Source organism: Mytilus edulis, chromosome 5 (assembly GCF_963676685.1).
Source record: "Mytilus edulis chromosome 5, xbMytEdul2.2, whole genome shotgun sequence".
NCBI classification, from domain to species: domain Eukaryota; kingdom Metazoa; phylum Mollusca; class Bivalvia; order Mytilida; family Mytilidae; genus Mytilus; species Mytilus edulis.
In genome coordinates, this window is record NC_092348.1 from 97,246,617 (window position 1) to 97,264,510 (window position 17,894).

General features: G+C 33.0%; 2 protein-coding genes across 11 annotated transcripts in view; both read right to left on the reverse strand.

Moving 5' to 3' along the window:
* LOC139524914 (MAM and LDL-receptor class A domain-containing protein 1-like) overlaps positions 1 to 17,894 on the reverse strand; it is a 228,158-nt gene that overhangs the window by 152,400 nt on the left and 57,864 nt on the right. The window lies entirely within an intron of this gene.
* Positions 695 to 11,672, reverse strand: LOC139522624 (MAM and LDL-receptor class A domain-containing protein 2-like). Its single transcript, XM_071316090.1, has 6 exons — positions 11,639 to 11,672; positions 9,381 to 9,494; positions 8,081 to 8,172; positions 5,701 to 5,827; positions 2,459 to 2,477; positions 695 to 701 (listed from the first exon to the last, which is right to left on the reverse strand). Exons 1-6 carry the CDS (start codon positions 11,655 to 11,657, stop codon positions 695 to 697), a joined length of 378 nt encoding a protein of 125 aa, XP_071172191.1. The 5' UTR covers positions 11,658 to 11,672.

The window sequence follows — 17,894 nt, forward strand, 5'->3', positions numbered from 1 at the left end:
ACATTACAACATCATACAGCGACTAGTAGCTACAATGTATAAGATTACACATTACAATGTCATACAGCGACTAGTAGCTACAATGTATAAGATTACACATTACAATGTCATACAGCGACTAATAGCTACAATGTATAAGATTACACATTACAACATCATACAGCGACTAATAGCTACAATGTATAAGATTACACATTACAACATCATACAGCGACTAGTAGCTACAATATATAAGATTACACATTACAACGTCATACAGCGACTAGTAGCTACAATATATAAGATTACACATTACAATGTCATACAGCGACTAGTAGCTACAATGTATAAGATTACACATTACAACATCATACAGCGACTAATAGCTACAATGTATAAGATTACACATTACAATGTCATACAGCGACTAATAGCTACAATGTATAAGATTACACATTACAACGCCATACAGCGACTAATAGCTACAATGTATAAGATTACACATTACAATGTCATACAGCGACTAGTAGCTACAATATATAAGATTACACATTACAATGTCATACAGCGACTAATAGCTACAATGTATAAGATTACACATTACAACATCATACAGCGACTAGTAGCTACAATGTATAAGATTACACATTACAACGCCATACAGAAACTAATAGCTACAATGTATAAGATTACACATTACAATGTCATACAGCGACTAATAGCTACAATATATAAGATTACACATTACAACATCATACAGCGACTAGTAGCTACAATGTATAAGATTACACATTACAACATCATACAGCGACTAGTAGCTACAATATATAAGATTACACATTACAACGTCATACAGCGACTAGTAGCTACAATGTATAAGATTACACATTACAATGTCATACAGCGACTAGTAGCTACAATGTATAAGATTACACATTACAATGTCATACAGCGACTAGTAGCTACAATATATAAGATTACACATTACAACATCATACAGCGACTAGTAGCTACAATGTATAAGATTACACATTACAATGTCATACAGCGACTAGTAGCTACAATGTATAAGATTACACATTACAACATCATACAGCGACTAATAGCTACAATGTATAAGATTACACATTACAATGTCATACAGCGACTAATAGCTACAATGTATAAGATTACACATTACAATGTCATACAGCGACTAGTAGCTACAATGTATAAGATTACACATTACAACACCATACAGCGACTAGTAGCTACAATATATAAGATTACACATTACAACATCATACAGCGACTAGTAGCTACAATATATAAGATTACACATTACAACGTCATACAGCGACTAATAGCTACAATATATAAGATTACACATTACAATGTCATACAGCGACTAGTAGCTACAATGTATAAGATTACACATTACAATGTCATACAGCGACTAATAGCTACAATGTATAAGATTACACATTACAACATCATACAGCGACTAGTAGCTACAATATATAAGATTACACATTACAATGTCATACAGCGACTAGTAGCTACAATATATAAGATTACACATTACAACGTCATACAGCGACTAGTAGCTACAATGTATAAGATTACACATTACAATGTCATACAGCGACTAGTAGCTACAATGTATAAGATTACACATTACAATGTCATACAGCGACTAGTAGCTACAATGTATAAGATTACACATTACAATGTCATACAGCGACTAATAGCTACAATGTATAAGATTACACATTACAATGTCATACAGCGACTAGTAGCTACAATGTATAAGATTACACATTACAACATCATACAGCGACTAATAGCTACAATGTATAAGATTACACATTACAATGTCATACAGCGACTAATAGCTACAATGTATAAGATTACACATTACAATGTCATACAGCGACTAGTAGCTACAATGTATAAGATTACACATTACAACACCATACAGCGACTAGTAGCTACAATATATAAGATTACACATTACAACATCATACAGCGACTAGTAGCTACAATATATAAGATTACACATTACAACGTCATACAGCGACTAATAGCTACAATATATAAGATTACACATTACAATGTCATACAGCGACTAGTAGCTACAATGTATAAGATTACACATTACAATGTCATACAGCGACTAATAGCTACAATGTATAAGATTACACATTACAATGTCATACAGCGACTAATAGCTACAATGTATAAGATTACACATTACAACATCATACAGCGACTAGTAGCTACAATATATAAGATTACACATTACAATGTCATACAGCGACTAGTAGCTACAATGTATAAGATTACACATTACAATGTCATACAGCGACTAATAGCTACAATGTATAAGATTACACATTACAATGTCATACAGCGACTAGTAGCTACAATGTATAAGATTACACATTACAATGTCATACAGCGACTAGTAGCTACAATGTATAAGATTACACATTACAACGTCATACAGCGACTAATAGCTACAATGTATAAGATTACACATTACAATGTCATACAGCGACTAATAGCTACAATGTATAAGATTACACATTACAATGTCATACAGCGACTAATAGCTACAATATATAAGATTACACATTACAACGTCATACAGCGACTAGTAGCTACAATATATAAGATTACACATTACAACATCATACAGCGACTAATAGCTACAATATATAAGATTACACATTACAATGTCATACAGCGACTAATAGCTACAATGTATAAGATTACACATTACAACGCCATACAGCGACTAATAGCTACAATATATAAGATTACACATTACAATGTCATACAGCGACTAGTAGCTACAATGTATAAGATTACACATTACAACATCATACAGCGACTAGTAGCTACAATGTATAAGATTACACATTACAATGTCATACAGCGACTAGTAGCTACAATGTATAAGATTACACATTACAATGTCATACAGCGACTAATAGCTACAATGTATAAGATTACACATTACAACGCCATACAGCGACTAATAGCTACAATGTATAAGATTACACATTACAACGTCATACAGCGACTAGTAGCTACAATGTATAAGATTACACATTACAATGTCATACAGCGACTAGTAGCTACAATATATAAGATTACACATTACAACATCATACAGCGACTAATAGCTACAATGTATAAGATTACACATTACAATGTCATACAGCGACTAGTAGCTACAATATATAAGATTACACATTACAACATCATACAGCGACTAATAGCTACAATGTATAAGATTACACATTACAACATCATACAGCGACTAATAGCTACAATGTATAAGATTACACATTACAATGTCATACAGCGACTAGTAGCTACAATATATAAGATTACACATTACAACATCATACAGCGACTAATAGCTACAATATATAAGATTACACATTACAACGCCATACAGCGACTAGTAGCTACAATATATAAGATTACACATTACAATGTCATATAACATGGGGCCAAATATTCTCCATGACAATTATATGTGCTAATGATTATACAACTGAATACTAATTAACATTGGCCTCCCCTTAAACTGACCTAATCACAAACTAATACATGTAAATTAAGCAAAATTTTTAAAGTCAATAGACCATGACTAAGAGGGAGGAGCCAAATAATTTCCATGGAAATGAAATATGTCAATGCTTATACAACTGCATACCAAATATCTTTGTCCTGCCACTAGTGGTTCACCATAAACTAGACCTAATCACAAACTAATACATGTAAAATAAGCAAAAGTTTCAAAGTCAATATAAAAAAGAACATGTGGTATTATTGCCAATGAGACAACTATCCACAAAAAGACCAAAATGACACAAACATTAACAACTATAAGTAACCGTACGGCCTTCAACAATGAGCAAAGCCCATACCGCATAGTCAGCTATAAAAGGCCCCGATAAGACAATGTAAAACAATTCAAACGAGAAAACTAACGGCCTTATTTATGTAACAAAATGAACGAAAAACAAATATGTAACACATAAACAAACGACAACCACTGAATTACAGGCTAATAGACCATGACTGAGGGGGCAGCCAAATAATATTTACAGAAATAAGATGTGCCAATGCTAAAACAACTGCATACCAAATATGATGGGCCAACAACTTGTCACTCAATCTAATACATTGTTGACGTTGCAGCCGCCTTCAGAAACAGCATACATATGTCTTGCTTTTTGACTCTGTCAAGTGAGACACAAATTGAACATTATACATTTTTGATTGGCTAACAACATCATCATCACTGGATACTGTACCATATTACATTGGTTTTGTTTTGTGGTAGAAACAACGAAATTACCCGTAGTCACTTCAATTTTGAAAGTTGTATTATTTGTCATTACTAATTATATATATAAGTAGCTCCTATCTACATGTTATTATCTTACTTGGTAACTGTGAAGTTGTATTATTTGTCATAGCTAATTATATATGTAAGTAGCTCCTATATTCGTATTAATTTTTTTTATATCTTACTTGTTACCTGTGAAGTTGCATTATTTGTCAATACTAATTATATATATAAGTAGCTCCTATACTCGTATTATTTTTTATATCTTACTTGGTAACTGTGAAGTTGTATTATTTGTTATAACTAATTATATATATAAGTAGCTCCTATACTCTTGCTATTTTTTATATCTTACTCGGTAACTGTGAAGTTGTATTATTTGTCATAACTAATTATATATATAAGTAGCTCCTATACTCGTGTTATTATCTTACTTGGTAACTGTGAAGTTGTATTATTTGTCATTACTAATTATATATATAAGTAGCTCCTATACTCATGTTATTTTTTTATATCTTACTTGTTAACTGTGAAGTTGTATTATTTGTCATAACTAATTATATATATAAGTAGCTCCTATACTCATGTTATTTTTTATATCTAACTTGGTAACTGTGAAGTTGTATTATTTGTCATTACTAATTATATATATAAGTAGCTTCTATACTCGTATTATTTTTGTATCTTACTTGGTAACTGTGAAGTTGTATTATATGTCATTACTAATTATATATATAAGTAGCTTCTATACTCGTATAATTTTTTATATCTTACTTGGTATCTGTGAAGTTGTATTATTTGTCATAACTAATTATATATATAAGTAGCTCCTATACTCGTGTTATTATCTTACTTGGTAACTGTGAAGTTGTATTATTTGTCATAACTAATTATATATATAAGTAGCTCCTATACTCATGTTATTATCTTACTTGGTATCTGTGAAGTTGTATTATTTGTTATAACTATATATATATATATATATAAGTAGCTCCTATACTCATGTTATTATCTTACTTGGTATCTGTGAAGTTGTATTATTTGTCATTTAAGGAATGACTGTAATATTTTTTATGTCTTTGAAGAAATAACATATAAAATTTGGTGCACACTGCACAACATTTTTTATTTTATTACAAATAGACAGAAAAAATATAACAGTCATTTCTTATAATTTAATTCGAAATTTTATTTTAAACCGTAGAAAACCATGAAAAACGTTGATGACGTCACGGTCACATGACTTAATTATGTCTATGGGCTGATAACAAAATAACGTCAGCCAATCAGAAGACGTGTTACATAAAAAATTAAGTTATTACTAATTATATATATCAGTAGCTCCTATACTCTTGCTATTTTTTATATCTTACTTGGTAACCGTAAAGTTGTAGACATGGTAGCTTTATCACCAGGATTTTTTCCTGACATCTCTGTATACACGTACTGGAACCCTCCATGAGCATTGTTTGGTCCCGTATTTGGTGAATATGTTTCTTGCTATTTATTAGAGAATGAAATAATAAAAATAATGCAATTTATTAAAACAATTTTGATTTCATCAACATTATGAGGGAACAAATTGTCAGTATACTATAAAATAAAATTCAAGTGAACTCTGCAACAACTATGTAATTTTTAATTACTGTGCATTTACTTATTTTTGTTGGTACCAATTTTTGAGGATTGTGGATAACTTACATATTTGTTGATATTTAATTTCATGGTTTTTGCCGAAGATTGCATACAAGCCTTTAGGAAGTTTGGTATTTATTGAACATTTAATTTTTGTTCTTCACCTCTATCCTAAAAACCAACGAAAATTGGTATTTCACAAATAATCATGAATCCACAGTACTTGCAACAATAATATATTATAAATTCTGACAATAGCTAAAAATATATTTAATGTCTCTTTTAATGTTTCCCATTACAAATGCATTATTTAGTTATGATTTAAAAGTTTCTCTATTTTAATATGAATAAACCTTTCATTTCAAAGTTTGAAAACTCAACTATATTGATTAAATATATATTGAATTCTTTGGGATGGTATGGTAAAATCTGGATTTATATAAAAGAAAAATAAAGGGAGAAACTTATATAAAAGGCTCTTATATATAGATAAAAGTTTTAAAACTACTTTTTACACATTGTGACTTGGACGGAGCATTGTCATTAGCACTCATACCACATCTTCTTTCTATGTTTACATATTTGTCTATTTTGTCCTGCTGATCATTTTGCTGTTAAGAGGTTTACATATTTGTCTATTTTGTCCTGCTGATCATTTTGCTGTTAAGAGGTTTACATATTTGTCTATTTTGTCCTGCTGATCATTTTGCTGTTAAGAGGTTTACATATTTGTCTATTTTGTCCTGCTGATCATTTTTGCTGTTAAGAATTTCAGTCTGCATTTAATATTTTGTATTAAAATTTTCCAGATAATCAGCAAAAACTAAACAAATGCAAAAATCATCTTAAAAGGGCAATAACTCCAATAAAAAGTCTAATAAAGATTTCAGCCAAGATGACATATTTGTAAATGTTGATTTGCTGATAATTGTTTTGCTATTAACTGTTTTTATTTTTAATTGTTTTCATCTTTACAGGGGAAAATGCAAAAAAAAATGGAAAAAGTCCATATTAAAGGGCAATAACTGATGATTTTTTGGTCATACTGAATTATTTGTAGATCAAGACATGTTTCTAATTTGTTAGACAGCATAACGTATAAAACAAGACATCAAAAGAATTCAACTGTATATATATAACTAATATAGTATAAATGGAATTGATAAAAAAAATACACCATACAAACCATTCTGTTTTCTGCATAATTAAAATTACCAATAATGAACAAGTATTGGTTAAATACCACATGTACCATACAGATATCAATAGCAAACATGTCACATGTAGTTTTCCTTTTCTGTTGTGTTAAGAAAACCAACACAGGTTTAAAGAGAAAACTGTAAACCTATAATCAGCTAGACAATACATTTCAAAGTTCTAGCTAACAAGAATGTGTACATAGTACACGGATGCCCTATCTGCACTATCATTTTCTATGTTCAGTGGGCCATGAAAACAGGGTTAAATCTCTATATGGAATTGAAATTAGAATCATATCATAGGGAACATGTGTACTTAGTTTCAAGCTGATTGGACGTCAACTTCATCAAAAAATACCTCAACTAAAAACTTTCAGGACAGACAGACGAACGAACAAACGAACGAACGCACAGAGCAGAAAACAGTATGCCCATAAATGGGACATAATAAATGGGGCATAAAAATAAGGCACATGTACTTTAATCAAGTTACCGACCATCTATAAATGGCAGGTGAGATAGAGAGGGGGTAGACAATCTGCAATCCCTGTTTAAATATACATGGTATTTTAAAGATTCAATTCCTGGGGACCACCTCCGGGTGCAGGACTTTCTTACTGTATTGAAGACCCATAGGTTGCTTTGGGCTGTCGTCTGCTCTTTGGTTGGGTTGTTGTCTCTCTGGCATATTCCCCATTTACATTTTCCATTTTATCTGTAATCCTTATTTAAATGACTGTATTTCAAATAATAAATTTCTTACAATCACTTCAAAAATGAAAACAACCCTTTTTGGGATTAACCTTCATCTGAGGAGTGTCAAAGGATGTGTAAAGAACCACAAAACAGTTGAAGATCTATATGACCAAAAAAGACCTAAATCTATTATTTATAAAAATGCATATAATTGTTAACTTACACTGTAAATGGTCCAATTTATTACATTACTTCCTTCATTCTCAAAAAGACATTTTTCTCCAAACTCAAATGTACAAATAAGTTGATAGGATGCTGAAAAATTATTAAAAAAAGTCATAGTTATTATTCAAATAAGTAAAAAGTCATAGTTATTATTCAAATAAGTAAAAAGTCATAGTTATTATTCAAATAAGTAAAAAGTCATAGTTATTATTCAAATAAGTAAAAAGTCATAGTTGTTATTCAAATAAGTATTATCAGATTTCTACACATTTATATTGAACAGATATATCATGTTAAGGAGGGGTATTTGCGAAAAATACCAGTCGAGAGAATGTTAAATTTCGCGAGCCGTAAGGCGAGGGAAATTCAGTTTCAAGACTGGTATTTTTCGCAAACCCCTCAGGAACATGCTATATCTGTTGAATTACACCGTATGTCTAAAACGCATTGATGATCGTGACGTTACAAGCGTCCAGTCGGATAGAGTATTTTTTGGAAAATACCACGGCAGAGAGGGTAAAAAAGGCATACCCTTTTTGCATATACCCCGGCAACGTAGCAGTAAATTGGTGAAAAATACACTAGCTATCAACCAATCAAAACCCAGGATTCCTACATAAGGTGTAATTAATCATAAAATATCAGACATGAGCCACAATGTGAACCTTTTTTGGCGAGTGAGAGCAGCGAACGAGCAAAAAATCTTCACATTGTTTTCAAGCACAAAGGTACAAAGGCACAAAGGCCTGCTCATCTTTTATAATATGTTATAATCAGAAATAATCTTAGGAAATAGAAAATTATGTCAAGAAGGGCAATAACTACTGTAAGAATTCATTAGACAGCTTAGACAAAAGGGCAATAACTCCTGTAAGAAATCATTAGACAGCTTAGACAAAAGAGCAATAACTCCTGTAAAAAGTCGTTAAACAGGTCAAACTCAAAATAGGCCAAAGTTACCTTAGATGTTTACATTCTCAACATTTTTGCTGAGGTAAAAGTTACTGTATAGATGCAAAACTTGCATTTTACCCCAGGACTATGTACTATTTTTAACGATCTTGGTTGGCAAGTGGGGTCAACGGAAACACTTTAAAAATTAAATCAAATTGTTAACAGGTGACGAGATATTAAAGTAGCTGCCTTGGCCTTTCATCCAGGTGACCTAAAAACAGTTAACAATACCAGTAATATAATACTAAATTAATAAATGGAGAGGGTTTACAAAGGCCTGTTGCCCAATCTATTCATTTTACTTGCATAAAATAGTGTTTAAACTAAACAAACATAATACTCACCAGTTAATTGATCACAGTTTGTCCCTGTTACACCTGGGTTACATGTACATGTGTAGGTAGCTGAATTCACAGGGCCGCTGCATGTTCCTAATACACAAGGGTAATTGGAACAACCTGAAAAATAATACCAGTCAACTACTTCAATGCCACCAAGAAGTGTAAATTTTGATACTTTTTTTTTCTAGTATTAAGGGGGTACACAACACCTGAGAAAGATAAATAACTCCTTTTTCAGCTGTTGCTTATTTTTTTTTGCAAATGGATTGAGGGAGGTTTGTGACCATTTAAAACATTTTATGCAAAACAATTGTGAAGTTTTTGTTAAAATTATTAAAAATTTCAATTTAATTCTTATTTCAACTTCATGGTATTCATACATTTGACAGAAATGTTAAGTGACAACTGGAGATGGTATTCATACATTTGACAGAGTTGTTAAGTGACAGCTGGAGATGGTTTTCATACATTTGAGGGAGTTGTTAAGTGACAACTGGAGATGGTATTCATACATTTGACAGAGTTGTTAAGTGACAACTGGAGATTTTTTAAATTTTCAGCTGAAGTTTGGGTCTCATGACTGGAAATTTTTTTTATCGACATTTTTGCGATTTTGATAAAAATTCTGTCTAATTCATATATTTGTTTTTAAATGCCAGTTAAAATTATTGCATTTATAACACTGTTGCATTTTTTGCAATAATAAAAACATCACAATAGTTACGGAATTTACAACTAGTAGCCAATTTTCATTACTTTTCAATCAAATGTGTTATATTTATGGTTGTATATATAGCTGTTATTATTCAACAAAGAACAAATCATCAACTACCTGTCTCAGAAAGATATCAAGTTTGACATTTTTTCAAAAGAAAAACACTAAAATGAGAAATATCTTATTATATATTAAGGTACCTTGACCAAAAATTTAACCTGAAGCAGAACAGATAGATGAACGGCCAAATAGACCAGAAAACATAATTCCCCTCTTCTATCTCGGTGGGGCATAAAACTTTATAACACTCACCAGTAAGTGGTATTTAAAGGATGTTCCCTACTCTTGACTTTATTAATCTTGTACGCTTTTTAATTTTAGTTTCTTGTGCATATTTTGGAGTTTAGTATGACGTCCATTACCACTTAACTAGTATACATTTTTGTTAAGGGGCCAGCTGAAGCATGCCTCCAGATGCGGGCATTTCTCACTGCATTGAAGACCAATTGGTGGCCTTCAACTGTAGTCTGCTCTTTGGTCGCGTTGTTGTCCCTTTGACACATTCCTCTTTTCCATTCTCAATTTGATATCAAAACTTAATACTTACCATAAAGTGGTTTATTTTCCTGTGGTTTAAATTTTATTATTTAAAGGATATTCCCTTTTTTGTAAGGGTTAGGGTTACTTAACATAACATATTCTAGAGTCACTACTTTAATCCAAGTAGTGCCAATAAAATTTACCCCTACTCTTTTTTTCACTATATACTGTACTCCAGGTTCAAGGAGGTGTGCCTTGATTGGCAGGTTATTTACAGAAACAGAAACAGATCCCAGATGTTGTGAAGTAAACACGAGGGGCGTCAGCTGTTGTCTGCCCTATGGTCAGGTTGTTGTCTCTGACATATTCCCCATTTCCATTTTCATTTTTATATATCACAATAATTAACATACCACCAGCAAACGCTCCAGGCATTAGTTAAATATCAACTATAGCAACATCTACCTAACCCTAACCACAATAATTAACATACCATCAGCACACGCTCCAGGCATCAGTTGTATATAATCTATAACAATATCTCCCTAACCCTTACCCCAACCACAATAAGTAATATAATACCAGCACACGCTCCAGGCATTAGTTGAATGTCATCTATAGCAATATCTCCCTAACTTTAACCCTAACCACAATAATTAACATACCACCCGCACACGCTCCAGGCATTAGTTAAATATCATCTATAGCAATATCTCCCTAACCCTAACCACTATAATTATCACACCATCAGCATCCACTCCAGGCATTGGTTGTATATCATCTATAGCAATATCTCCCTAACCCTAACCCTAACCACAATAATTAACATACCACCAGCACACACTCCAGGCATTAGTTGTATATCATCTATAGCAATATCTCCTTAACCTTAACCCTAACCACAATAATTAATATACCACCAGCACACACTCCAGGCATTAGTTGTATATCATTTATAGCAATATCTCCCTAACCCTAACCCTAACCACAATAATCAACATACCACCAGCACATGCTCCAGGCATTAGTTGAATATCATCTTTAGCAATATCTCCCTAACCCTTACCCTAACCACAATAATTTACATACCACCAGCACACACTCCAGGCATTAGTTGTATATCATCTATAGCAATATCTCCCTAACCCTAACCCTAACCACAATAATTAACATACCACCAGCACACGCTCCAGGCATTAGTTGTATATCATCTATAGCAATATCTCCCTTACCCTAACCCTAACCACAATAATTTACATACCACCAGCACACGCTCCAGGCATTAGTTGTATATCATCTATAGCAATATCTCCCTAACCCTAACCCTAACCACAATAATTAACATACCACCAGCACACGCTCCAGGCATTAGTTGTATATCATCTATAGCAATATCTCCCTTACCCTAACCCTAACCACAATAATTTACATACCACCAGCACACACTCCAGGCATTAGTTGTATATCATCTATAGCAATATCTCCCTAACCCTAACCCTAACCACAATAATTAACTTACCACCAGCACACACTCCAGGCATTAGTTGTATATCATCTATAGCAATATCTCCCTAACCCTAACCCTAACCACAATAATTAACATACCACCAGCACACACTCCAGGCATTAGTTGTATATCATCTATAGCAATATCTCCTTAACCCTAACCCTAACCACAATAATTAACATACCACCAGCACACACTCCAGGCATTAATTGTATATCATCTATAGCAATATCTCCCAAACCCTAACCCTAACCACAATAATTAACATACCACCAGCACACACTCCAGGCATTAGTTGAATATCATCTTTAGCAATATCTCCCTAACCCTTACCCTAACCACAACAATTAACATACCACCAGCACACACTCCAGGCATTAGTTGTATATCATCTATAGCAATATCTCCCTAACCCTAACCACAATAAGTAACATACCACCAGCACACGCTCCAGGCATTAGTTGGATATCATCTATAGCAATATCTCCCTAACCCTAACCACAATAATTAACATACCACCAGCACACACTCCAGGCATTAGTTGTATATCATCTATAGCAATATCTCCCTAACCCTAACCCTAATCACAATAATTAACATACAACCAGCACACGCTCCAGGCATTAGTTGTATATCATCTATAGCAATATCTCCCTAACCCTAACCCTAATCACAATAATTAACATACCACCAGCACATGCTCCAGGCATTAGTTGTATATCATCTATAGCAATATCTCCCTAACCCTAACCCTAACCACAATAATTAACATACCACCATCACACACTCCAGGCATTAGTTGTATATCATCTATAGCAATATCTCCCTAACCCTAACCCTAACCACTATAATTAACATACCAAGAGCACAAGCTCCAGGCATTAGTTGGATATCATCTATAGCAATATCTCCTTAACCCTAACCCTAACCACAATAATTAACATACCACCAGCACACACTCCAGGCATTAGTTGTATATCATCTAAAGCAATATCTCCATAACCCTAACCCTAACCACAATAATTAACATACCACCAGCACACGCTCCAGGCATTAGTTGTATATCATCTATAGCAATATCTCCTTAACCCTAACCCTAACCACAATAATTAACATACCACCAGCACACGCTTCAGGCATTAGTTGTATCTATAGCAATATCTTCCTAACCCTAACCCGAACCCTAACCCTAACCACAATAATTAACATACCACCAGCACACGCTCCCGGCATTAGTTGTATATCATCTATAGCAATATATCCTTAACCCTGACCCTAACCACAATAATTAACATACCACCAGCACACGCTCCAGGCATTAGTTGTATATCATCTATAGCAATATCTCCCTAACCCTAACCCTAATCACAATAATTAACATACCAAGAGCACAAGCTCCAGGCATTAGTTGGATATCATCTATAGCAATATCTCCTTAACCCTAACCCTAACCACAATAATTAACATACCACCAGCACACGCTTCAGGCATTAGTTGTATCTATAGCAATATCTTCCTAACCCTAACCCGAACCCTAACCCTAACCACAATAATTAACATACCACCAGCACACGCTCCCGGCATTAGTTGTATATCATCTATAGCAATATATCCTTAACCCTGACCCTAACCACAATAATTAACATACCACCAGCACACGCTCTAGGCATTAGTTGTATATCATCTATAGCAATATCTCCCTAACCCTAACCCTAATCACAATAATTAACATACCAAGAGCACAAGCTCCAGGCATTAGTTGGATATCATCTATAGCAATATCTCCTTAACCCTAACCCTAACCACAATAATTAACATACCACCAGCACACACTCCAGGCATTAGTTGTATATCATCTATAGCAATATCTCCATAACCCTAACCCTAACCACAATAATTAACATACCACCAGCACACACTCCAGGCATTAGTTGTATATCATCTATAGCAATATCTCCCAAACCCTAACCCTAACCACAATAATTAACATACCACCAGTACACACTCCAGGCATTAGTTGTATATCATCTATAGCAATATCTCCCAAACCCTAACCCTAACCACAATAATTAACATACCACCAGCACACACTCCAGGCATTAGTTGTATATCATCTATAGCAATATCTCCCAAACCCTAACCCTAACCACAATAATTAACATACCACCAGCACACACTCCAGGCATTAGTTGTATATCATCTATAGCAATATCTCCTTAACCCTAACCCTAACCACAATAATTAACATACCACCAGCACACGCTCCCGGCATTAGTTGTATATCATCTATAGCAATATATCCTTAACCCTGACCCTAACCACAATAATTAACATACCACCAGCACACACTCCAGGCATTAGTTGTATATCATCTATAGCAATATCTCCTTAACCCTAACCCTAACAACAATAATTAACATACCACCAGCACACGCTCTTGGCATTAGTTGTATATCATCTTTAGCAATATCTCCTTAACCCTAACTCTAACCACAATAATTAACATACCACCAGCACACGCTCCAGGCATTAGTTGTATATCATCTTTAGCAATATCTCCCTAACCCTAACCCTAACCACAATAATTAACATACCACCAGCACACACTCCAGGTATTAGTTGTATATCATCTATAGCCATATCTCCCTAACCCTAACCCTAACCACAATATGTAATATACTACCAGCACATGCTCCAAGCATTAGTTGTATATCATCTATAGCAATATCTCCTATCCATGATTTTCCTTTATTAGCTTCTATAAATAACTGAAAGATAAACAATTTGTTAAATTAAATCACCTCATTATATCTTGGTAAAAAAAAAACAATTCTAGGAAAAATTTCATGGTAATTGATTTTTGAATTTTAGCCGAAAAGTCTAATTCATGTGAATTGATTTATTTTCAGTGAAGTTCAATAAATGGTGATGAATTAAAAATGTTTTCATGGATATTTGATTTTGCTTTTTACAAAGTCACGTCCTCAGATAATTTAAAGTTTGTAGAAAATCAACAAAAATAGGAACTGAATGAAAAATAATGAATCTTCTATATCAGAAAATAAACTACTGTAAAAGCAGAAATGTTTGTGGTGGATTTAATTTCATTGTTTTTAAGTAGAAAGAATATATCCACGAAACTAAAAACTTCATATACTATCACTTCCATTCAATGGAAACCACAAAATTAAATCCCCATTAAATCTTATATATAGACAAAACCACAAAATGTTAACCCCACAAAAATTAATGTTTCTACAGTAGTTTATTATCATAATTTATATATCAGTGATAATTTTCTTAATATTTTATTCAAATACAAAGAAATTGTTTAGGGGGATCACAACAATAAGCAGGAAACTATTGAACTAAAGACCCTGTGTTGCTCACCTAGGTCTATGTTCATCTTCAACAATGGACACATTCTTCATTGAAAGACAATATCTCAAATAACTAGTTGTTTGACCATTTCAGCCATTGGAGTTATTTAATGAACAAATTGTCTTGTTGATAATTTTCATAATTGTAATTTTCTCTCTATCCATTTATATGATTTTCAAGTTAAAAGGCAAAAATGAAAAAAAAAATGGTCAAGGGCTTCAACACCAGTAAAAGATGTTCAACAGTTCTGACTTTAAAAAACACAATAGGTCTCAACCTTCTACAAATTTCTGCCCGCCAGATTTGATCTTTTTATAGGCGTTTTTAAATAAGACATAATGGTTAATTTTTAGCTTTGTTGACCATACAACAGTAGATTCCAGTTATTTGCAATGCCTATTTGTCAGACAAAATTATGCAATAGAGCGGAGTATGCTTATATCCGAAATGCCAAATGACAGAGTTAACAACATCGATAGAATAGATCAGAAATGTGTTATTTTATTTTGTTTCTTTAAATAAAGATTATAAACACATTTTGTTTTAGCTTTAGTTTATTTGCGTTCGGACTTTCCTTTACCTGGGATACGAAAATAAACAGTTAAAAAAATAGATTTGTTTCTATGTAGTGTGAGTTCGTGGTGTAGTGGTTAAGACCGATGGCTTCAGTGCTGAAGGTCCCGAGTTCGATCCTCACTCGGGATGCTAAAAATGTCAGTACATCAGAAGGGTGATTTTCACCCTCTCACACACATCTCTGGTATCCAGACCGGAGTTTAAACTAGCTTGGATACTTCGGGGGCCTCAGTAGGTCAAAGTTGTTCCCAGCTTGACCTGGAGATTAATCTTCTGAAATCTCTTCGGGTTGTCTGTTCCCGACGAGAAGCCATGTGGTTCTCTCCGAGTAGTTCGGGTTCGTCCACCATATTACAGACTTCCGGTGTCCTACATGCTCCCGGTGTTGGGATGTGGATTGTTCTGGTGGTGGGTTAATATTGTAAAGGACACATCTCCATTAATCCTTAGGGAGTGTACATGGATCCGCTGTACCCTTGCAGTCAATCAAGGGGTGCATCTATACTGGTGGAATCTCGAAGTACATACATATGATCCATATGTACAATGTACATTGTTATGCTTTGATTACTATAAAGTTTTTAACAATACTTCTTAGTTGATAATTATTTCAACAATAGATGTGTAATGAATTGCCTTTGTTATACAGTTGGACAGTGAAGTAACACCTCTTTAGTTTCGTATATGCAAAGCAGTAATGGGGCCCTGTAAGGATTATTTACTGGACACGAGTGTTGAAAGTGAGAATATAATAATTAAAAGTGAATGCTCTTTTCATAAAATATTAAAAATAAATGATTGATGTATAAAATTCTTTAACCATATATAAATGCCCTATAATATTTAACATTAATACAGATCACCCAAGCCCAATTACTAGAGTTCACATTGGTTATGATCGATAGTTAGCAGGAGTTATTGTTTTTTAAATTAACCCCAAATGTAATCTATTGACAATTGTTTAAATTCAATCAATTAGCACTCTTTGAGATACAATGGTCAGTGTTTTACAACAATTATCTGTTTGACATTTTTATGACCTCGAGGCTTAAAATAGAACATGGTTTATTTTTAAATCAAATTCCATAATATAAACACGAAAGAAACTGTTTTAAAACTTTATTTAAATAACACATAAATAACACAAAAATAAATAAGAAAAAATAACGAAAATAAGGATGCATTCAAGAAAAATATACTTCAAATTGCCGTTTCCAGTAAAACAATCTCGTCAGTTTTAACTAAGCATATCTAGACGGCAATAAGTTTCTATGCAATAATCCGAAAGGCCACTTGTAGAGCTATGCATATTAACCGAATTATGCTATGCAATTAACTGAATTATGATATTAAGCTGTATGCAATTAAGTGGAATCGACTAATTTTTGTTTAGCTCATTTCTCTCTATTCATTATTTTTTTTACTTTTTATTCTATAAATATTGTTCTGTATTTTGTAGTCCAATCCAGAACCTAACTTATATCATTTATATATAGACATCTATCTGTATACCAACAAACCTCCAACTTATACCATTTATATAAAGACATCTAATTGTATACATACAAACCTGCAATTTATACCATTTATATAAAGACATCTAATTGTATACAAACAAACCTTCATTCCTCCAACTTATACCATTTATATAAAGACATCTAATTGTATACAAACAAACCTTCATTCCTCCAACTTATACCATTTATATAAAGACATCTATCTGTATACAAACAAACCTTCATTTCTGTAACTTATACCATTTACATAAAAACATCTATCTGTATACAAACAAACCTTC